A 25,255-nucleotide genomic window follows, 5' to 3' on the forward strand; every position below is an offset into this window, starting at 1 on the left:
GAGACGTAGAGTCAAGGAATATTCGTGGAGGAGAAAAGTTGTCAAGGGTCAAATGCCCGAGGGAGGAGAACAAAGGAAAGGACATGATGGGTGGTCTCAGGACAATTTTCCAATTCAGTGGAGGAAACTAGAATGTGGGTGGAAATGTAAGGAGAAGGTAGGTAGCGAGCAGATTTATTAGAGTGATGTATTAAAACCAGATATCAATTTGGAAATTGGGAGGCTTAGCTTCTAGCCCTGACATTCCCATGAACTCTCTGTGTGATTTTAGGCAAGTCATGCAAGATTTCTAAGCCTTGGTTTTCTTGATTTTAAAACTCCAGATGGCCGGATGATTCTAAGTTTCCTTCTACCATTGTCATTTCATGATTCTTTTTGAAGCCCCTTTGGCAGGGAAAGTAAATGGAATTATGTTAACAGTGTGGTCACATGAAAACTTTTCCTAAAGATAAAATTTGGACACACCGGGAAAGCAACACTGGAAATGCCAGAGGAAGAAATCAAATTGTAATTTTCCCCCAGATGGAGTCACAGGTAGAATGTTGTTCAGAGCAGCAAATGGGTACATTTTCTTTTATCTCAAAAGGGAAGAATACATTGAGTGAAAACAGCATTGCCTGAGCACCTGCTATGTACCAGTCCTTGCTCATTGAGGCATGATGACGAGCACTGCACCCCAAGCATTCCCTGAAATAGCTCATGGTCTAATCAGAGCGTCCTGCAAGCAACATTTACAGGGGGCCTACTAGTGAAAGAACAGAAAAGGTGCAGAAGTGGATAGAGCAGGCGGTGGCTACTTTGGAGAGAGGATAGGGTTGGCTTGATTTTGAAGAAATAACTCTCCATACCAACAGTGACTTTCTGGAAAGAGAAAACAGCATGTGCAGCGTACCAAGATGTGACCATGCAGCTAAAAGTTATTCTGAAATTGTTAAAATATAAAATTTGTTCACACAGAATTTGTCTGTGGTGGTTATATGTGAAGTTTAAATGGAGAAGTAGGCAAGAGTTTATCATGATCTTATAACTTACATATCTTCATTTAGGGTTGATCCTCGCGGCGTAAACCGGAAACCTTGAAAAGATCGAGTCAGGAGAGTATTTTAGTATGATATGATAATAGGATAGATACGGCGTCAGAAGTGTGTTTTCCTGCAGATTTATGTGTATGTATAGAATATACAAAGGCATGAAAAACCACTCCCATTTACAGGAATATTGAAAATGATGTTTTATTTGAATAAAGCATAAAATAAATTTAAACTTATAATTTATGTCAATCCCTATATTATGCTTACGTTTTAAACTATATACTTTACTTAATGAGATGTATACTATAGCATTACCATACAAGAGAATTTTTTCAAAAATAGTCAAACTTAACATGTGTGAAGTACACATCATGTAGAGTATGAGACATTTGTATAAAATATTTTTACAAGCAGTATACTGATGCCAGATCCTTTCAGCAACTTCTGTTACTGCTTTTTAGAAGTCAAACACTTATGCTTCTATCTCAGAGATTCTCTAATATACTTTATAGTCAGACAATGGGCTAAAAATCTTCAGACCCTCAGGACATTGATTTTCCTTTTCCTGTCAAGAACTTTGTCATTTAATGTTTTCAGTTATATTGGTTCATCTTATTTTTTGGCTACATTTTCCTATTTCTCTACTCAAGCCAGGCATCTTCTTAAACTATTTCCTAGATTCCACATCCTCTTTGCCCTTTACCCTCTCATAAGGAGCAACTTACCTCTAGTTTTATCCAAATTCTGTTATCCCTCCAGTCTTCTTACAGCCTGAAATTATAATGATCTACCACACACTAGTGGTATTTACTTCTTGTGATATGCTATATATTTTTTAAAAATAGGATATTATTAAAGACCCTCACCATATGCAGTTTGAGCCTCAGATATATACCTTCAGCTAGTACACGCAAAGTTTACTTAGAAACCTGAGGTTCTGGAAAATAAAGACAATTTCCAAAAAAGGAACATAGAAGAATGAAAAGAAAACGAGGTAGTAGTTATAGTAGTGCTTCAGTTCCTTAAGTGAATAGGAAGTGAGGCAGGGGAACTGAAGTAGTTAACCTGGTAGGAATGGAAACAAGATTGGCAAGTGCTAGGTTGCTTTCTAATTTTTTTAGTCATTTTTAATTTATGCTTGTGACATATGCATTAGGACTTTAGACTCTGTTCATCTCTTTAGTAGACATAGTTAATTTGAATTTGAACAAATGAAACGTTTGTATTTGGTGAATTGAAGCAACGGTATATAAAAATCTATGCACATTGGCCAAATCAAATTTCATATTGTAATTAGAAGTTGGTGGCAGTGTCAGTACACCTTCATGGAGATCAGTGTTAATGGTTGTTTTACAAAGCACAGGGGCATCTAAATAGAGAAAGTAAAATATCAGAACCAGTAAGACAAGAAATGGCTGGTAACGTATTTTCACATAAGCAGTGGTAGATTTTCAAAATACTGAAATGTTTGCTAAATTGTCAAATCAGAGAATAAGATTCAGTGACAATAGAACAGATGCCATTGTATGAGAAAATGTACATGATGACTGGAACAAGGCAGGGAACAACTTTTAATTTCATTTCCAAATGTTTGCATGAAATATCTCAAAATTGTTAAAATCATTTTGAAAAATCTAAAAAGGCCAATCTGGGAGAAAATTCTTATGTAGTTCGCATTTAGTTTAGAGACTGTATTGTGCCATGTCAATACACAATTAATTTTCTTCCCTTCTAAAATTGAAAGGACAATATTGGCACTAAAGTGCATGCTGCCTAATTGTGGATTGTCAAACACAGGAGGACTTGTAAAGAGAGGTTGATGTGAATTTGTGTTCTTCCATGGCTTGTAAATTCATAGCACAGATAAAACAATCCATTTTGTTAGTGGAATAGGGGAGCCCTTTGTGGGGACACAGAAAACTTCATAATTTCCTGCAATTCTGCTTGAAAGATACCAACCCAAGCTAGAGCACTTCCTCTGCTGTTAGATAGTATTCTGGTCTCAGAGAGAAAACCCTTCCCTGTAGAGAACCTGAACACTTGATGCTAAATATGCCCTAGAGTGAAATGAGTCTGGTACACTGTGGTCAGACAGTAAATATGTGTTGAATGAATGAGTCATCATTTATAATTATTCCAACATTTTTTTCTTTTTAAAAGTGACCTTGTTTTTAAAAATGTGTATAGATAAAATCCTAACACAACAGAGAATGCTGTGTTATGAAGAGGTTTCCAAATCGTAACTAAAAAAAAAAGACCACATTTATTTGAGACAGTATTTAATATGCTAGTGTGGGGATACAAAGACGAATAAATTTTAATTCTTTGGACTCTCTGAGCCCTTCAGTCCAATCTCAAATGTTTGGCTGCTTATATTTATTATGATTATCCTTATTAATAAAATAAAAATTATAATGAACATTTATTGAGCGGGTTACTCAGTATCTGATTCTATGACAGGAGCATTACATGTGCTTAAAAAATGCTTTTAAAAAATATTCCAAACAACGCTATGAAGCTGTTGTGTAAAGATGCTGTAACTTTCTCATAGTTACACGCTAGTAGTAGGTTATGAACCGAAATAATCTTAAATCCAGAATCTGTTCTTGAGGTCATTAAATTTTATATGATAGTATGCAATTAAATTTTATAGGGTTTATTGTTATAAATCTTACCATGCTTATAACCCGTTGAAAGAATATATCAGATTGCAAATTTATGATTTAGGGAAACTGAGCATCATAACAATTATTATCTTAGTCATCAGTCACACTGTCAGTTTTATTAGTGGCCTTGAATACTGACTGAACCTCAGAATCACATTTACATATAAGACAAGAGAAACACAGTTCTGTATTTTCACAATGTGGATCAATGATAATATGACACTGCTTATCAATCCATGTGTAGATGTATTACATCTTTAATAATTATTACTTAAATTTTAAAATATTTGAGACTCTCTTTTATTCCCATCAAATTAGGCTCTAGGGAATATTTTTTGTGTTTCATGTAATTACTTTAAAATTCAAGCTGATTTCATATTTCAGAGAATGAAAACATGTATGGAAAATAAAAGAACTCATTGAAAGTCATATTAAAATTACACAAAAATGCCCCAAATATATACTTGCCTGATATTTTGAAAGAATCATTAGAGTAAATCTTTTTTTTGCATTATCCCCACGCACAAATGATGTATGTGTGCGTGCATGTGTGCATGTGTGTGTGAGAACAAGAGAGGGAGAGGGAGGAACTGGGAAAGAGACAGGAAAAGGCAGGAAGAGAGAGAGGAGAAGGGGACAAGTCTAGGTGGTGGAGCTGCCATCCTAGTACTTGAGAATTTTATTAGTGATATAAAAACTTCAATAAAATGAAGTTGATGAGGATTTTTAGATTTATTCTTTAGTTATCTTATAATGAAGATATTCATTAGTTATCATATAATGATATTCTTTAGTTATCATATAATGAAGATATTCTTCAGGTAGAATAGGTATCTTATATAGGTAGAATAGGTATCTTATATCTTATGTAAGAAGAATAGGTATCTTATATCTTTATTCTGATATAAAGAATAAAATGTACAGAATAAAATCAGCATATTGGCAATCACCTGGTCTTTCCATATAGAAGATGCAATACACTTTAGTAATTAAAACAAAACAAAAAGACCTCTTCTTCTAAGGAAAAGTTTCTTTTAGCCTAGATTTTAAAAATATATTCAGTTTGGAACAATTACTGTATCTGAAGAAATAATTATATTACTATGCTAATTATATATGAATCAAATTAAAATGAACTGTATATGATTTTTATAAAGTTAATGCAAAACAGTATTTGATAACTTTCATATTAGCATATTGGTTATGAATAATGCAGGTTCTAGGGAATTATTTCTTAAAAATTGTTTACTAAAGAGTTAACAATATAAATCAAATATACATTATATATATATTGCAGTAGAGTAAAACAATGAAAATTGGAAAGATCAAGTTATATATTCTTCCATGTAAAATATTTTCCTAGTTATAATTCAAATTTATATTCTAAAAAAGGAAGGGAAGAAATGACTAGGCTTAGCTTCAATATAATAAAAGAATACCTACTTGTTATAAGTTCTTTTTGCTGATCATAATCATATCTTACAGTTTTTAGCCCTCTGTCCACAACTGGCTAACTTTAAAATATGGCATTGTATGAAATGAAACTTGTTTATGTAAGTGATGCTTCATTTTTTCTGTAATTTATTGTTCAAGGGTTTTCAAAAATGTTTAGTAGAAGGCTTAAGAGTATTTTATATAATAACTTAATGTTATGTGTCCTACATTTACCGTGGTATGTTACATGAATTATTTTATTAAATAATGATTGTCAAAATGTTGTACTGTCCTGTGTATGCAATTAAAAACTATATTGCTCTTCTGTACATGCTGTACATGTAAGTGACCCCATGGGTCTCCCAAAGTGAGCCTTTAACATTCCAGAATTTTTACTGTGCATCTGTTGCTGGCATCTAGCCTCCCTCACAGGCTAAGGCTAACTAAATGAAGTTTATGCTAGTGCAATAAAGTACCTAAAGATGAAGTAGTAAAATGGGAAGACAGTTACCTTATTAGTGGGGTTGCTAACATAGTTTCACTAGAAAAACGTATGCACATACGTGGAAGAAAACAGAGTGGATGTGAGTGGGAGAACCCAGAAAGTAACTTATTCGAATGATATTTCATACGTATCTTTCTGTTATATATTCCAGATGGGATTCATACAGCTCAATGAGGACTTCATATTTATTGAACCACTCAATGATACAATGGCCATAACGGGTCACCCACACCGTGTATATAGGCAGAAAAGGTCCATGGAGGAAAAAGTCACAGAGAAGTCAGCTCCTCACAGTCATTACTGTGGTGTCATTTCAGGTAATGCCTTCTCCTAAAAGGGTTTAACTAAATATGCAATGTGAGATGAATCCTTTAACAAATCCCCCCTCCCTCCCTCCCTCCCTCCATCCCTCTCTTCCTTCCTCCCTTTCCCACCCCTCCCTCCCTCCCTCTCTGTCTTTCTGTCTATCCATCCATCCACCAGCTTTATCTTTTTTAATATGGAATCTCTCTTGGTTAATGACAATTACATATCTTTTTTAGACTTATCTTTTAGTTTTCTATGAAATAGTACATTTTAATATCAAAAAATAGAAACTCAAAAGGACTTCAGATATTAATATATTACATGCTGTATATCCCTCAAGAGGGATACTCATGGGATACTGTTCCCCTCACTGGAATAGAAATGACACCGAGAGAATTCCAGATTCCCTGTAACTGAATACTGTGAGCTCTTGGTCTTATTTCAGTCCACCTCCCTGAGAACATCATAGATATCTCTTTACTTTGACCAGAAGCATCTTCTACTTTTTCTTCTTTTTCTATTTGACTCAAGTAAAAATCATCTTGATGGTTAAAATTAGCAGAGGAATAGGAAGAAGAGTCAGGATTTACTTCTTTGAATTTTATTCTCAGTGTCAGAATACTTTAAATCTGGAAGTTTCAGTGGCTCATAAACTTTCCCAACCATCAAATCCGGGTCTCTGTTTGTCTGCCAATTTTTCACAGAAGTAAAATAGGGTGACTGTTTTGTACACTTCCTTATTACTTCCTTTGGCAGAGATCTGTGGCATTAGCAAGAAGGATAAGGAAAATGAATGATTTCTATTACATAAGTAGGACCTGAAAGTCATAGTCAGCATTCAGTGGTTTCCCTAGGAAAAATATTTGGACATCTAATCCAGACATCTCAGTGAATATTCACTGAGATGAGAAATATTTCCATATAGTATCTGAGGAAATATGAATTTATTGAAGAATTTTTGGTGTAAAGACTTTAAAATTTGACTTGGAGATTTAAAATTAGGTGTTAGTGTAGTTAGTGCCAGGATAGCAATTCTAACATTGGTTATGGTATCTGAGGCTGATTTAGGTATACAAATTGTGATAATAAGTAACATTTGCAGAGGCCATAGCATGTTCATATCATCAATTGTCTAGTATGTTCAAATTCAGAAAGAATTTCAATATGTTTCTCTTTAGATATATTATCTCAAATTAATTTATGATCTCTGTTTTCTTTTGCAAAAGCTCATGATATCAGTCTGTATTGGAATTATCTTCAAAAGTGGTTAAGTGAGTCTACCTCTGTGTCACATTATTCAACGTACATGATCAAGTCAATTTAAATAAGACACATCCCTCTTCTCTATTCTAAGAACTGTAGACACAATGGAGATAAAAAACAGCTGAACAAAAGTCATAGTATGAACAAGCAAAAGAAAGGTTTTTATATCGTGAAATGATAACAGCAACAACTTGGATTTAGTCCATTTAAGGAGATTGCCTTGTGTGAGTTATACTGAAAATCTGCACTATGCAACTTTCGAATCATAGTAAGTTCCAGCTGTTCTAATTACTCATGTATACAGATGACATAAAGCAGGCTTTGTGTGCCATTATGCATGGAGGAAACGTTTCTAGAAAATTCTTATTTTTGATAGGTTTATAAAGCATAAATACACAGTTCATATTTGACAGACATTGTTCATAAATTTCCTAATTTTTTTTAAGGCATGACTGTTATATCTTAATTGACCTGTTTGGATCAAGCACTTTCATAGAAGGAGTGCTAAGCTATCGTCAGTTGGGTGCTTTACTGAACTTAACTATTTTCGATGCTTTTTAAGGGTCTAGAAATTTAAAAATCATTTTAAAATTAGCAATCCATGAAATAAAATATTCATTTACTTATCAGTATAAGTCTAATTGCAGTTCTTCCCCTCTTACTTCAAGCTGATATATTAGCATATTAAAAACATGATTCAGATTTGGATAATGTTGCAGTAATTGCCTTTTCACAATGGAATCATAAAGCGTATTTGTATTCAACTTGGTCTTTGCCCTTTTCCCCTTCATCATGTTAATGTCTTAAGTGTATTGTGTTTGTATGTATGGATTACGTAAATATTTTTTCTAAACAGGCACTTCATAGTTTAGGATGACTTTGTTGTGTTCTTTTATTAACAGATAACATAGAGGAAAGAAAGGCACATGAGGTTGAGAGTCAGAGGCCCTGGATTCAAGGCCTAGCTTCAGTCTCACTCCAGCTAGATACTCTTCTTCACTTCCCTTGAACTTTTGAACCTTAAATTCTTTATTTGCAACATAAGCAGGACCAGTCACCTCACAGGGATATAGAGCTAAATGACACAGCTCTTATTCTTAAGACGTGACCAATGTATTATTTTAGACAAACTGGTAAATGAGTAATTATACTATCTATAATAAGAACTATGACAGACTCAGTACCCAAGATTCTAAGCTTCTGTTATTTGGTGGTGGGAGGGGGGTGGGTTGAGCCTCAAAGATCAAGTAAAACTTATCCAGACTATAGGGAGAAAAGGGAACAGAGTGTGCAGGTTAAGAAAATGGACTTTGGGGTCAGACTGCATGTGTTCACATCCTTATGCCGCTGCCCCCTACCTGTGTGACTTTGGAAAACTTCCTTGATCTCTCCAAAGCTCCATTTACAATATACAAAATGGGTGTAGTGGTACCCAAACTTCAGGGCAGTTGTCCAAATTAAATGAGATTATGTGTGAAAATGGAAAACATATGTGAAAATTTAGTGGACGTTGTTAGACAGGGAAAGAGCATTTCAGGCAGACGGAACAATAAATACAAAAGTATAAAGGCAGGGGAAAGCATCCAGTGTCTACAGTGTGGACATGAGACACAAGCCTGGAAAAGTAGTCATGGATGAGATAATGAAGGGACTTGGGGGCTGTGGTAATAAGGACTTTATCTGGAAGGCAAAATGTGGTCTTTGAAGACTGTAAGCAGGCAAGTGACATTATCAATCAATATATATTCCTTAACATTTAGTATAAGCTTGTGAGTATGTCTGCTACTCTGTGTGAACAAGAACGAGATTTATAGAATTGAAGAAGACCGATCTATTTGAGCAGGATATAGAGATCATCTCTATTCTAAGAGCTAACTTAACCCAACCACTACTGAAATAGTTTCCATATGTCAACCATAACGGTTGTGGAGATGATTGTCAGTATGTGGAGGGTATTATGGGGAGCACATGGTGAGCACTGGTGAATACACATTTAAAGATCTTTAACTGAAAGCGTGTGGTATCAACTCTATTGTTTTTATACATGCATCTGGGTAGAAAATGGTCTCAGGATTGAGGAGATGAAGAATGACCTCAATGTGGTTGATGTAGACAGTGAAGACATCAAAGGAAGCAACTTAATAAAAAGATAACTTCAATATGCATGATTTTCACACACAATGGCTACCTTATATAATGGAGTCATAGAATCATGGTATTGGGATTCTTAAGAAACCTAGAATGTTCCAAATAGCCTATTTAAATATAACGTGCAAATAAGGATGTAGCACACTGACAGTTTGGGGCCATCACAGCTATCATTAGCTGGGGCAATAAAGGTAACAAATTTTTCTGTCTCTCCCTTACATGGTCTCTTCATCACTCTTGATATGGTCGAAAAGCCCCGCATTTTATAATTATCCCCTCAGTTTCATATTAGCTCTCCTTTTATTTTTCTTATGTTTCTGTCTCCTCCATGGGCATGTCTTCTTCCATATGTGCACCCCCTAAATGTAGGCATTTCCCAGGACTTCCTCCTTTTCTTTCTACTTCTCATGCCACTTGCTTCCCTGGGGTGATAGAATCCAAATCCATGGGTTCAACTTCACTTACATATTGTTTAGTTCCAAACTCTATCTCCATTTTAACCTCTCTCCTGACTGTCAGGTGTTTAGTAACTTCCACTCAGATGTCCCTCAGGCATCTCAGACTTACTAAATCTATGGCTGAACCCATCATCTTTCCTCCCAAACTGCTCTGCTGATGTTCCCCACTATCTACCTAGTCACTCGAAAATAAACACTAAACACCCCAGACACACATAAACAACAGCAACAAGAAAGAGTAATTCTAACCACCTCCCTTTTTCTCTTTTTAGTCTGATTAATTTTGCTGAGGGTGATGTCTGCTTTCTAATATGTTGCCTATCATCTCATCCTTTCTATTCCTACCACTGTGTGATTTTTACACAGAAGATCAGTGATGTAGCCATCTAGGAGAGCTGCCAGATCTGTGTGTCTGAGTGTCTCTGTATCTATCTATCTATCTATCTATCTTTCCCCCATAATCAGTTTATTAGGGGTTGACCCTGCCAAGATGAGCCTTTTTGTATACCTGTAGGAGTGTCTCCTACTAAATATTATACGTTTATATGATAGTATACTAATATATAACCATAAGTAGGATTGCGATTACAATTAGAAAAACTACAAAATTTATTCCTAACTGTTGTAGATATTAAGATACTAATAAAACCAATTTCTTATTCTGTCCTTCATGAAGGTCTTTGGTATTAACTGCTGGTACTAAATATGGATTCATAAAATTTAACTATAGTGATTCTGTTGCAGATGGCTACTCTTGCTTTTGTCCTTTTGCATTTATTTTCTTTTTTCATAATATAATGCTTATTGTTGTTAAATAAGGAGCCTTTGCATTTATTTTCATAACACTTTTGTTAACTTAGTTAACTGACTCTACTTGACATTTGGATAAAACTTTGTTAAATAGATTTTTAGTCTGTGTCCCTGTGACACAAAATGAGAAACCGTAATTTATGGAGATATCTGAGAACAGTGAAGTTTCCAGCCATCGTGGCAGGATCTACTTCATGTTAGAGCTCAGAGCTAACTCAGTTGGACCTAGAAGTTAGTAATAGAAGGGACCCAGTAGCTCAAGAATAGAAGAGATAAACTAATCCTGGCATCATGAAAGGGTGTTAGAAGGCAAGTAAGGTGGAATAGGTAGTAGGATAGGATAAGATAGAATAGAACAGAATTGACATCAAAGTTAAAGTACCTGGAACAAGACTCACAAAAGGGAATTTATCAGAAACCAAGATGATGGACTGGAACTATGAGCATACATACAAATTCAAAACAAAGATGTTCACGGAAACGTGACTAACTGGACACACGTTTTTATATCCATGGGATTCCACCAAACACACATGTTTACTTCTGGGGGCTCCGCTAAAATTAGAATACAAACATATAAAAGATGTCGGCCAAAAAGTACAAGTTTGGGAAAGAAGATGACGGCTATTTAGTGACATCAACAGAATTTTGGTAAATGGCAAGGAGAGGAACAGGTGATAGCTAATATAACAATGGATTGCGGAGATCATTGCACAATTGTAAAAACTTGTCAAGGACAATTGAATTGTACATTTAAATGGCTACATGTTATGGCATGTAAATTACCCCTCAATAAAGCTGTTAAAATCATAAATTCGTTTTTAAGGTACCACATGCATACAGGAAGTTGCACAAATGATGTGGCCAACTGCTGAATTTTCCCAAAATGAACATAACCACGTAGGTATGACTCAGATCAGAATATAGAAAATATAAGCACTGTAGATGTCCCCCTTGTGCCCACTCCTAGGCACTAATCATCTCTAGCTTAGCCAATCTGGGGATTTTAATTTATTTAATTTACTGCAGTTAATTTGCATTTCTCTGAAGACTAATGCGATTGAGCACCTTCTCATATGCTAATTAACCATTTGGAGCTCCTGAAATGGCTCTTCAGATTTGTGGCCAATTTTTCAATTGGGTTATCTGTTATTGATTTAGAGTAGCTTTTTATTACTTTATTATGGAAAAGTACTGTAAATATCTTCTCCCACTTGGTTGCCTGCTTTTCATTCTGATAGTGGCATATTTTCATAAACAGAAATTTTACATTTTTATGTAGTTAAATTTATAAATATGTTTATTTGTGGTTACTGCTTTTATCTGGCCCTGTTTGAGGAATCTGGTACCCTGAGGTCATAACTTCTATATGATCCTGATGGAAGGCAGAACCAATTCCTGTGTAACCCATGTATAGTTTGAGTAAATAGGGGCACCTGCCTGACATTAGGATGTATGGGTCAGTCACTTCGGGCACTTCTGGCAAGTCGACCGTTATTTTGTCACTGATTTCAAAATGAAAATCATGGTGTCTTTTATATATGGAATTATTTTATTTATATGAATCTCTGTGCTAAAAATTTTACAAATGTGATCTTACTATAAGCCACCCACAACTCTAGAAAGCAGGTGATACTGTTATTCATTTTACAGATGAGGAAACTAAGGCTGACTGAGTGATGTTAGTTTCCCAAGTGGCAGAGTTAATAAATGGTAGAAATCCAGTCTGTCTGATTCCAAAGTCATGTTCCAAAGCCAAATGCTCATTTAGATTCCCTATGTGCAGGGAACTTATTTGGTCTTGCTCGCCATTATATCATCAGCACATGTTGGTATTCGATAAGCTTTCTTTTTAATTATTGAAGAAATGGAAGTTTTTTATTCACTTTGGTAAGATAGAGGCACATTTGAAAAATTCATTTCTGTGTTGCAGATAAAGGAAGAACTAGATCTAAAAAAATAACAGAAAGTGGAAGAGGGAAACGATATTCATACAAATTACCTCAAGAATACAACATAGAGACTGTAGTGGTTGCAGACCCAGCAATGGTTTCCTATCATGGAGCAGATGCAGCCAGGAGATTCATTCTAACCATCTTAAATATGGTAGGCAAACTTTAAAGTGCGCTTGGAATTTTTTCAAGAAAACTCTAAGGAAGAAATGTGTGAGTATAATGAAGTTCTTTAAAAATTAACTCATTACTATTCCTTTCTTTTATTGACATCAGTAAAAAAAATACTTTAGGTGTACCAAATTGATCCATCTCAAAAGAGATATCAAAATAATAATTCACGTCTTCTAGTAAAAAATCCTTATTGTTAATTTGATGTGGCAAAACTCTTTTTCTGTTATTCTTTTATCTCTTTTTGTGCCCTTCTTTCTTTTTTATAAAAGGCCATTTGTTGAAATAGCAGAAATGTTATATTTGTTTATATGCATGGCCCCACCCAAAGTACTATAGATTATGAGGTGGAACAAAAATGGAGGTTGGTAATCCACTGAGTGCTTATATAGGTATGTAAAATTGCATGTCAGATATAAAACTAGTTGATGAGTAAGACCTAATAGCTAATAGTTATTAGCTGAATCACATGTAGCTAACTTTAGTTGATAGCTTCTGGACTGTAGAAATCTAACTTGTACCTAGGATTCTATGGATGCTTACTACCACGTGAATCCTTTGACTTAATTGCATACCCTGTTGCATAAGCTTCCTTCAAGGCAGAATTAGAAGGTTGTCGTGAAGAGTGGTTCTTAGGGGAGAATAAACATAAATGAAAGCCAAAGGCAAGTGTCCATTTATAACTTCAGTTGCCATATTAAACAAGGTGAGAACCACTAATTCAAGGATAAATATGTTATATAAAATTACTATTTTTACTATTTTTTGCTATTGTCTGGCATGTTTTTTTTTCAGTGAACCTATTTTCCCACACTTCAGTCATTTCTGTCTGTGTTCAGCTAACTGCTGACCACTCAACCAGCATTCTGTAAAGGGTAGGCAGGCATAGCCTACCAACCTCAGTCTCTTTTAAATAGTACTATCTCTGAAAGCGTGGGTTTGGTGTGCCAGTTTTAATTTTCTATTATAAATTAAATACTCAATTTTACCAAAAAAAATCAAGGTACCACATAAAAAATTTGCCTTCCTTTCCAGCATTGTTACACATACCACGTTTTGGGAAAATCAGTTATAATGATGACCTGAAACCGTTAAGCAACGATGGCCTTGTCTTCATGGGCAGCCTTGAAGGGAAGAGCTTTGAAAAAACCCTGTTCCTATTTGGCAGTTAGCCTTGGGGAGAAAAAACCTCTAAGGAATAAATTAGGAGGCGGCATAAAGCAGGCTGAATTTTCAGGACATTTTCTCAGAAGAAAGGACACTAGCATTTTGTGGTCTTAAGAAAATTTCTAGGGTTTAGTTACTAAAATTTTTCTCTTCAGTATCGTGAAAAGCCCAACGTTGCCTCTGCACCCCATTGAAATGCCTAGATTATCAAGGCTGCAGTGAGTATATCAGAATGCTAGGTCTAAATTTCTTGGTATCTAAAATGAATTAATTATTGCTTATTAAGCTAATTTTAAAATAATTAAAAAATGTTTAATATATAAAATTACTCAACTGAATTGAGACTTCTCCCATGTCTGGGCTTTAAGAAAAATTAAGATGTTTTTCAGTTTTATTTTAGGATTTTTATTTTTATTTGTTTTTAGGTTTTTAACCTTTTCCAACACAAGAGTCTTGGTGTGCAGGTCAATCTTCGTGTGATAAAGCTTATTCTGCTCCATGAAACTCCAGTAAGAAAGTCTTGAGTTTTTCGTTCAATTAAGTGGGTGAGAAGTTGTGTTCAGGTACTTTTAAGTAAAAGGAATGTTAGGGATTTACTTTTTATTGACTTGAAATCCAGAAGTATCCACTGAGTCACTTAAAGTATACATAAAACTGGCCGTTAGTCTTAGTTAATACCTCAGTTATATTCCAAAATTGGAATGTTCTTAGTTTCTAAGGATCCTGACAACAAACCTTAACTTTGCAAAATGCAATTTTAAAAAGTCATTTTTAATGACAGTTTTATTTTCTTATTTAAGCATGGGCTTTATCTGTAATTCAATTTAAACAGAGACTATTCTGTGGCATCTTTTTAGCATGCTGCTTATCTGGTACTTTGGAAAATCTTTGTTCTTAAATTGTATAAATAATGAGTGATTTAAGTCTAAAAGTTCCACATTCTTAATATTCCATTGCACCTCTCTTCTCCTTCAGAATAACATTAAACAGATTTTGTAATTACTGTACCTTCACAAAGTTTTAAGATTTTTAGCTCAGGCAAAATTAATCCTGAATGTCTTCCAGGTTCTAATTAATGTTATGGTCAGCAGTCTGCTTTAGTAATTCAAGAAGTCCCCTCAGTTTTTAGTTTTTTTGTATATCTGAGAATAATTTGCCTTGAAGTGAAATCTCTTCTTTTGCAGGCAGATCTATATATTGGGCATCATGGAGAGAAAATGCTAGAGAGCTTTTGTAAGTGGCAACATGAAGAATTTGGCAAAAAGAATGATATACATTTAGAGATGTCAACAAACTGGGGAGAGGACATGACTTCAGTGGATGCAGCTATACTTATAACAAGGTAAATTTTCCAAAGCCAATTAAATGACATTCTTAATTTGATGTCCATGCTGTTAATCCTATTAATCCCTTCATAGAATGCTTTTATTCCAGATTTTCTGTTCCAGAAAACTTTTGGCATAATGCTGTTAGTCATTTCCCTCAATTCATAACTGATTTCTGAACAGCCACATATTGGCTGGTATATTGACTAAACATTTAGTTAATTAATTTCAAAAAAAAAATTAACCTCAATTTTTGATGTGAAGACGTAGCCAACGATGACGATAAGTGAAAATGCTGGTGAATTTTGGTGGAACTTTGAACTTATGAACCTACGTGGTATGTTTTTCAGTCATCACCATATAAAGTATCCAGTATGTTAAATTGAGCAATTGATAGACTTTCTGTTTCCATCTGAGTAAAAAGTTTCAATTAAGTCTCTAGCTAATTAATTTTGAGCTGTATTGTGAGTGTCCTACTCAAACATTTGTATTGCAGCACTGAGTGTAAATATAAGAAGGTGAAATGATGAGCAACAATTAACTCTCTATGAGCACTCTGTATGAGTAATTATTTACAAGTTTGTTTTGCTTAGAGCTAGTAAAAATGAATGGTAGTTCATTGTTAACTAGCAATTTAATTTTAGTATCAATAATGTTGACATTTCACATCTCAGAATACACAGTGACATTTAAACATGCTTTTCTGTAATGAGTCTATTGAATTTGTGATAGCTTCTTGTTGCTGAATTGTATAAAAACTATTCTACTTATAAATAATTCATAAAGATGAAATAATCTCTATGCAAGAACACAACTGGACTTCCATTTCCAGCTTTGTAGGTGTACCTGATACTGGACCTCTGCAATAAACAACCATAAAACTGGAAAACATTTATGAAGCAACTACTTGCAGTTACTGGAGAATGAGCAGTGCAATCTCTGAAAGAAGGAAAATTTCCTAAGTAAGCCCCACAGCCAAGCCAACTTTTTGCCTGGGGACAATTTTTTGACTGGTACAGCAAGCTGGAATCTAGGTAGAGCACAGTGGTCCTGCTGAAAGCACCAGAGAAGAAGATCCTTTGTGGGCAGAGGTGCCAAGAAGTCCTTGTGCAGATCATCTGTGAGGACTTTGCAAGGCTGGTCTAAATACACAGAGATAGAAACTACCCAAAATTTATCAGGGTGCTGTTGCTGTGGAGTTTGGATGTTAAAAAGGTACTAGAAATTGAGCAGATTTGGACCACAAGAGTGGAGCAGCCTTGTTAATACCTTGTCATCACTCCTGGCATTTATCTGAGAAAACAGAAAGGCTGTGCCTACACAGTAGGCACCATGATCCAGAGAAATGCCCTCTCTTGAACTGTCCTAACAAAGCCTAAAACCAAGTCCCAGTAAGGTATTCAGAGGAGATGGAGTTTGGAGGTTGAGTCCCACCAGTTTACAAAGGTTTGGGAATCATCTTGAGCTTTTGGTAGATCCTCCCTACCAAGGAATAAACTCAAACCTACCTACATTCAGAGTGAGGAGCAAGTAAAACAAGAGACAACACTCTTCAGAGGAAGATAAGAGAATCTTGAATCTCTATAATATATCATATACAATGTCTGGAACATAATGAAAATTAGCCAAGCAAAAAAACATGAAAATGTGACCCATGGTCAAAGAAGAGTAGTCAGTAGAAACTGACCCCAAGATAGCTTAGAAGTTGGATTTACCAATTAATGTAAATACTGGACCTCTGTCATTGGAATCTCAAAAGAGAGTGAGAATGGGTAAGAAAAGTATTTGAAGATGTAATGGCAAAAAGTTTTCACAAATTTCATGAAAAACAACAACTTAGAAACCTAGGCATATCATAGAAAAATTGGTCAAAACCAAAGATATAGAAAAAAAAAAAGTGAATTGGCTAGAGTGAAAGGATACATTACACAGAAAACAGTCTTAAGATGGATAACTGACTTCCTATCAGAAAAAAAAAAGCCCAAAAGACAGTGAAGTGATATCTCTAATGTACTGGGGGGGAAAAACCCTATCAACAAAACTTCTTAATGAATTCTTAAGGGTATTTTCGTAATGTATGAAGGTGCATCTACATACACATACACACACAAAAAGTCTATAACTAACATCACAATTAATGGTGAAAATCAAAATTTTTTAAGAGTGGGAGCCAGGCAAGGATGTCCACACTTACCACTTCTGTTCAGTATTGTGCTGACAATCATAACCATAATCAGTATATTAAGCTGGCATTGGGGGGGTGGGTATAAATCCTGGGAAGAAAAAATAAAAAGTGTCTCTTCACAGATGACATGACTTGGTACAAAGAAAATTTTAAGCAATCTAGGAGAAAAATATGCTAGAATTTATAACTGAATTTTACAAGGCCACAGAATATAAAGTCAATTTAGAAGAAAAATTGTATTTATATATGGTAGAAATAAACACTTGGGAAAATTTTACAGTAACTTCCAAAACCATGAAATATTAAGAATAATTTAACAAAATAAAATGATATCTACACAGCTATACTTGGAGAAATTAAAGATCTAAATAAAGGTTTATTCAATGGAAGACTAAATACAGTTAAGTCCCCTACATACGAACGAGTTCCGTTCCAGGAGTGCATTTGTAAGTTCAATTTGTTCGTTAAGTCTGACAGAGTTAGCCTAGGTACCCAACTAACACAATCGGCCATATAGAACTGTACTGTAATAGGTTTAAACATTTTTAATCTTGCAGTGTAGTACCTTGAAAAGTACAGTGGTACAGTGCAACAGCTGGCAAACGGGCTGACATCGAGTGAACAGGCAAGAAGAGTTACTGACTGGAGGAGGGAGAGGAGGTGGGAGATGGTAGAGCTGAAGGATCGTCAGCAATAGGAGACGGAGGGCAAGCTGCAATTTCACTCATGCCTGACATTGATGGCAAAGGTTCTGGTTCCTCGCTGGATTCAATTCTATCTACCCTCTAGAAAAAACAATCCAGTGATGTCTGGGTAGTAGCTCTTTTTTTCTCATCATAGATGATACGGTAGCACTGGATTGCATTCTGAACGGCTGCTGCAACCTTCGTGCACTGTTCTACGTTCAGGTCCTGTGCCTCAAAAACTAACAGTGCCTCCTCAAATAAAGAAAATCCCCTTGCCATTTCCTGCATCGTGAATCTCTTTGGTTCTTTAGTTACTTCTTCTTCCTCTTGTCTCTCTCTGTCCTTTCTCTGGGCCTCCAATTCCACCAGGTCTTCATTAGTAAGCTCCTCTTGTTGCACAGCACGGAGTTCAATGAAGTCGTTTCCTCTTGCAGATCTAACTCCATCTTCTCCCTGAGGGTCACTAAGTTGCTGAAGACCTCTTTGGACTCCTCATCCACCTTCTCAAATCCACAAAAATCATGAACAAACTGCAGGCAAAGGTTCTTCCAAACCCCATTCATGGTGATGGCTGTAACCTCACGCCAAGCAAAGTCAATGTTTTTTATGGCCTTGTAGATGTTATGCAGTAGTCCTTCCAAAATTGTCGCAAGGTTGTTCCTGATTCATCACTCGCCTTTACTGCCTGATGAGAAGTGTGACATAAATAATATTTCTTGAAAGTTGCTATAGCTCCCTGTTCCATAGGTTGGATGAGCGACATAGTATTCAGTGGCAGGTGCACTACTTTGACGTTGGGATAAAAGTTGTCCACGAATGGGGGGTGGCCTGGAGCATTGTCGAGCAGGAAGAGAATGTTGAATGGGACGTCCTTCTCCAAGCAGTATTTCTCTACCCCCGGGATAAAGTGGTGGAAAAACCAGTCCTGGAAAATGGCCTGTGTAACCCAGCTTTGGAGTTACTCTTCCACAAAACAGGAAGAGAGCACTTGGCAATGTTTTTAAGGGCTCTTGGGTTCTCTGAATGATAAACTAAGAGAAGCTTCAACTTCATATAGCCAGAAGCATTGCCACCAAACAACAGTTAGCCTATCCTTTGCTGCTTTATAGCCTGGCATCAACTTTTCCTCCTTACTGATGTGACTTTGATCTGGCATCCTTTTCCAGTACAGTCCTGTCTCACCCACATTAAAAACCTGCTCAATTAAATATGTGTCTTCATCAATAATTTCTCAAAGCATTTCAGGAAATTCCTGAGTATCTGCACTCGCTGCCTCACCACTTACTTTTACGTTGTGAAGGTTGGCTCTAGCCTTGAACCGATGAAAACCAGCTGTGGCTGGCATTAAAAGATGCGCCCTGTGATTCTTCGCCGTGTTTCTTCTTCAAGTCTTTATAAAGGCTTTTAGCTTTCTCTTGAATCAGCATTAAGCTGAGTGGGACTCCATGCTGATGCTGGTCTAGCCTCCTTACACTGAGAAGTCTCCATCTCCTCCATCACTTTTCCACACTTCTTTGATATTATTGTTGACATCATCGGCACAGCAGACTTCACATGTTCCATGATCTTGTCCTTGTTCTTTAGAATTGTGCCAGTGGTTGAACGATTCATGTTATAAGAGTGACCGAAGTCTACCATCTTTTCGCTTTGCTCCACTCTCTCAATTATTTTCACTTTTATTTCCATCGGTATCGCTTGGTGCTTCTTAGTAGTACCAGCTACATCACCACTGCTTTTACGCTTGCTTCTGGACATCCTGGGCTTGAAATAAAGATACTGTACTCCTGTACTCTATACAATACTGTAGAGTAAAGTATACAAAAGCACAAACAGTTGTAGAGGATGCACGCACATGACAGCATATGCCAGACATGTGAAGTAACTTATGTGATTGGACATGCGAACGCACCTTCACATCTTTGAAAGTTCTCAATTAGAAGGTTTGTATGTAGGGGACTGTGTTGTCAAGATGTCCGTTTTCCCCAAATTGACTTACAGAGTCACTATAATCCCAATGAAGATCTCTGCAGGCTTTTTTTTTTTTTTTTTGTAGAAATTACAATCTGATTCCAATATTTATTTGGGATAGGAAAGGACCTAGAGGAGTCAAAACAATTTTGTAAAAGAACAAATTGGGTGGACTTACACTATCTGATTTCAAAACTTACTGTAAAGATTTGGTAATCAAAACAGGATGACTTTGATAGAAAGTTAGCTATAGAAATTAGTAAAACAGAATAAAGAGTCTGGAAATATACTCACATATATATGGTCAGTTGACTTTCAGTAATACCACCAGCATAATTCAGGATGAAAAGATAGTCTATTCATCAAGTGATTCTAGAACACCTGGATAACCATTTGAAAAAAATGAATCTTGGGGAATTCCCTGGCAGTCCAGTGGTTACGACTGCACTTTCATTGCCATCCCTGGTCAAGGAACTAAGATCCCACAAGCCAAGGGTTGTGGCAAAAAACAAACAAACAAACAAAACACCCAACCCTGCTTGAGTGATGTTAATTCATAATGGATCATAGAACACTACAACTATAAAACTTTTATTAAAAACGAAATCTTCATGACTGTGGGAAGGGCAGTGATTTCTTAGATTGGGTACAAAAAAACATTAAACAAAAATTATTAAAAATAATCGTTTGGGCTTCTTGAAAATTAAAACCACATCATGTCCAAAAACATTGTTATGTAAATGAAAAGACAAGCCCCAGAATTGGAAAAACTAGATGCAATACATATATCTATTGAAGAATTTGTATGCATAATGTGTATGCATATTTACGTATATATATATATATATATATATATATATATATATACACAATAGATGAATATTTAAAACTTTAAAACTCAATAAGAAGGGTGATCAACTATATATGACCCGTTTTTATCCAAACAGTAGCTGGTAATCTTGAGTTGACTATTTGACCTCTATAAGTCACATTACTATGAGGATACTAGTACAGAGTGAAGAATATAAGAACTTGTATAACATCTAACATATACTGAACATTCAATAATTTTTTCCAAACATAAATAATTGTATAAGATCCTGTGCAAGCTTTCATTAATGTGGACAACATACTATCAAAAATATCTTTTGTTGTATTATTATATAATAAATGTTTTTAATTGATAGTTGGTCAGCCCATGGTTATTATTGCATTCCATATTATCTTAGACACAGTTAAGAATCATCTGCTGTGGCTGAAAGTATTCTCTAGTGATTGAGAACATTTGCTGGGGTTAGTTTAATATATTAAATATTACTAGTATTAGTTTTATGAACAAATTAAGGTTTAAATTTAAATGAGAAAATAATATGTAAAATTCCTGACATCTAGGAATTGTGAAACAAGTATGAGTTCCTTTTTCTTCTTTTAGCTCTTTATATTCAGTGAAAATTTATTTTATAATTTACACTTCCCATTTCTGTAGAATGAGCCTGCCTTGCCATGGGATTTTTACTGTAAGTTCACTGAAGAGTTCAATAAAATACTGACACTTTCAATGTTTTATATATTTGAAAGAATGTAAGTCTACCTTGTATACCAACACTATTGGATTTTTACTAAATTATTTATTTTAAATTAAATTTTTATTTTATATTGGAGTATAGTTGATTTACAATGTTGTGTTAGTTTCAGGTGTACAGCAAAGTGGTTCAGTTATACATAGACATATATCTATTCTTTTTCAGATTCTTTTCCTATATAGGTTATTACTGAGTAGGGTTCCCTGTGCTATACAGTAGGTCCTTGTTGATTATCAATTTTATATATAGTAGTGTATATATGTTAATCCCAACCTCCTAATTTATCTCCCACCCCACATTTCCTCTTTGGTAACCATAAGTTTGTTTTCTAAGTCTGTAAATCTGTTTCTCTTTTGTAAATAAGTTCATTTGTATCATTTTTTTAGATTCCACATACAAGTGATATCATATGGTATTTGCCTTTCTCTGTCTGACTTACTTCACTTAGTATTATGATAATCTCTAGGTCCATCCATGTTGCTACAAATGGCATTATTTCATTCTTTTTATGGCTGAGTAATATTCCATTGTATATATGCACCACTTCTTCATCAATTCCTCTGTCAATGGATATTTAGGTTGCTTCCATGTCTTGGTTATTGTAAATAGTGCTGCTGTGAACAATGGGGTGCATATATCTTTTTGAGTTACAGTTTTCTCCAGATATATGCCCAGGAGTAGGATTGCTGGATCATATGGTAGCTCTATTTTTGTTTTTTTAACCAACCTCCATACTGTTTTCCATAGTGGCTATACCAGTTTACATTTCCACCAACAGCACAGGAGAATTCTCTTTTCTCCACACCCTCTCCAGCATTTATTGTTTGTAGACTTTTTGATGATGGCCGTTCCGACCACTGTGAAGTGATATGTCATCGTAGTTTTGATTTGCATTTCTCTAATAATTAGTGATGTTGAGCATCTTTTCATGTGCCTGTTGGCCATCTATATATCTTCTTTTGAGAAATGGCTATTTAGGTCTTCTGCCCATTTACTGATTGGGTTTTTATTTTTTTGCTATTGAGCTGCATGAGCTGTTTGAATATTTTGGAGATTAATCCCTTGTTGGTCCATCGTTTGCAAATATTTTCAATATTTTCTCCCATTCTGTGGGGTTTCTTTTCATTTTGTTGATGATTTCCTTTGCTGTGAAAAAGCTTTTAAGTTTAATTAGGTCCCATTTGTTTATTATTTTTTTTCATTACTCTAGTAGGCAGATCCAAAAAGATATTGCTGCGATTTGTGTCAGAGAGTTCTGCCTATGTTTTTTTCTATGACTTTTATAATATCCAGTCTTACATTTAGGACTTTCATCCATTTTGAGTTTATTTTTGTATGTAGGATTAGAGAGTGTTCTAATTTCATTCTTTTACATGTAGCTGTCCAGTTTTCCCAGCACCACTTATTGAAGAGACTGTCTTTTCTCCATTGTATCAATATATTCTTCCCTCCTTTGTCATAGATTAATTGAACATAGGTGCATGAGATAATTTCTGGACTTTCTATCCTTTTCCACTGATCTATAAGTCTGTCTTTGTGCCAGTACCATACTGTTTTGATGACTGTACCTTTGTAGTATAGCCTGAAGTCAAGGAGCCTGATTCCTCCAGCTCTGGTAGTTTTTTTTCCTCAAGATTGCTTTAGCTATTTGTGGCCTTTTGTGTTTTCATACAAATTTTAAGATTTTTTTGTTCTAGATCTGCAAAAAATACCATTGGTTATTTGATAAGGATTTCATTGAATCTGTAGATTGCCTTGGGTGGTATAGTCATTTTGACAATATTGATTCTTCCAATCCAAGAGCATGGTATATCTTTCCATCTGTTTGTGTCATGTTTGATTTCTTTCATCAGTGTCATATAGTTTTCGGAGTACAGGCCTTTTGTCTCCTTGGGTAGGTTTATTCCTAGGTATTTTATTCTTTTTGATGTAATGGTAAATGAGATTTTAAAAAATTTCTCTTATATTTTGTTAGTGTAAAGAAATGCAACGGATTTCTGTGTATTAATTTTGTATCCTGCAACTTTACCAAATTCATTGATGAACTCTACTAGTTTTCTGGTAGCAGCTTTAGGACTTTCCATATATAGTATCATGTCATCTACAAACAGTGACAGTTTTACTTCTTCTTTTCCAATTTGTATTCCTTTTATTTCTTTTTCTTCTCTGATTGCCGTGGCTAGGACTTCCAAAACTATGTTAAGTAAAAGTGACAAGAGGGGACATCTTTGTCTTGTTCCTGATCTTAGAGGAAATACTTTCAGCTTTTCACCATTGAATATGATGTTAGCTATGGGTTTATCATAGATGGCCTTTATTATGTTGAGGTGGGTTCCTTCTATGCCCACTTTCTGGAGAGTTTTTTACCATAAATGGGTGTTGAATTTTGTCAGAAGCTTTTTCTGCATCTATAGAGATGATCATATGGTTTTTATTCTTCAATTTGTTAATGTGGTGTATCATACTGATTGATTTGCAGAGATTGAAAAATCCTTGCATCCGTAGGGTAAATCCCATTTGATCTTGGTGTATGATCCTTTTTATGTATTGTTGGATTTGGTTTGCTAGTATTTTCTTGAGGATTTTTGTATCTGTGTTCATCAGTGATATTGGTCTGTAATTTTCTTTTTTTTGTGGTATCTTTGTCTGGTTTTGGTATCAGGGTGATGGTGACCTCATAGAATGAGTTTGGGAGTATTTTCCTCTGCAATATTTTGGAATAGTTTTCAGAAGGGTAGGTGTTAACTCTTCTCTAAATGTTTGACAGAATTCACATGTGAAGCCAGCAAAAGTCCTGGACTTTTGTTCGTTGTGAGTTTTTCATCACGGTTTCAATTTCATTACTTGTGATTGGTATGTTCATATTTTCTATTTCTTCCTGGTTCAGTCTTGGGAGATTGTACATGTCTAAGAATTTGTCCTTTTCTTCTAGGTTGTCCAGTTTATTGGCATATAGTTTCTTGTAGTAGTCTCTTATGATCCTTTGTATTTCTGTGGTGTCCATTGTAACTTCTCCTTTTTCATTTCTAATTTTATTGATTTGAACCCTTTTCCTTTTTATTTGATGAGTCTGACTGAAAGTTTATCAATTTTGTTATCTTTTCAATGAGCCAGCTTTTAGTTTCATTGATCTTTTCTATTGTTTTGTTCATCTCTATTTCATTTATTTCTGTTCTGATCTTTATGATTTCTTTCCTTCTACTAACTTTGGGTTTATTTGTTCTTCTTTCTGTAGTTGCTTTAGCTGTAAGTTTAGGCTGTTTGAGATTTTTCTTGTTTCCTGAGGTAAGCTTGTATCACTATAAACTTCCCTCTTAGAACTGCTTTTGCTGCATCCCATAGGTTTTGTTTTGTCATGTTTTCTTTTTCATTTGTCTCTAGGTATTTTTTGATTTCCTCAGTGAGCCATTGGTTGTTTAGTAACATATTGTTTAGCCTTCACGTGTTTGTGTTTTTTTTTCTTGTAGTTGATTTCCAATCTCATAGCATTGTGGTTGGAAAAGATGCTTGATGTGATTTTAATTTTCTTAAATTTATCAAGGCTTGCTTTATGGCCCAGAGTGTGATCTATCCTGGAGAATGTTCCATGTGCACTTG

At 35.1% G+C, this 25,255-nt stretch overlaps 1 protein-coding gene across 1 annotated transcript in view; it reads left to right on the top strand.

The window, feature by feature from the left end:
• The window catches only part of ADAMTS19 (ADAM metallopeptidase with thrombospondin type 1 motif 19), a 298,785-nt gene that overhangs the window by 59,797 nt on the left and 213,733 nt on the right, over positions 1 to 25,255 (top strand). Inside the window, exons 3-6 of the mRNA XM_057540882.1 lie at positions 5,788 to 5,953; positions 12,555 to 12,727; positions 14,337 to 14,420; positions 15,096 to 15,253. Coding sequence (XP_057396865.1) covers positions 5,788 to 5,953; positions 12,555 to 12,727; positions 14,337 to 14,420; positions 15,096 to 15,253 — 581 coding nt within the window. The remainder of the gene's footprint in view (positions 1 to 5,787; positions 5,954 to 12,554; positions 12,728 to 14,336; positions 14,421 to 15,095; positions 15,254 to 25,255) is intronic.

Source organism: Balaenoptera acutorostrata, chromosome 2 (genome assembly GCF_949987535.1).
Source record: "Balaenoptera acutorostrata chromosome 2, mBalAcu1.1, whole genome shotgun sequence".
Taxonomy (NCBI): Eukaryota; Metazoa; Chordata; class Mammalia; order Artiodactyla; family Balaenopteridae; genus Balaenoptera; species Balaenoptera acutorostrata.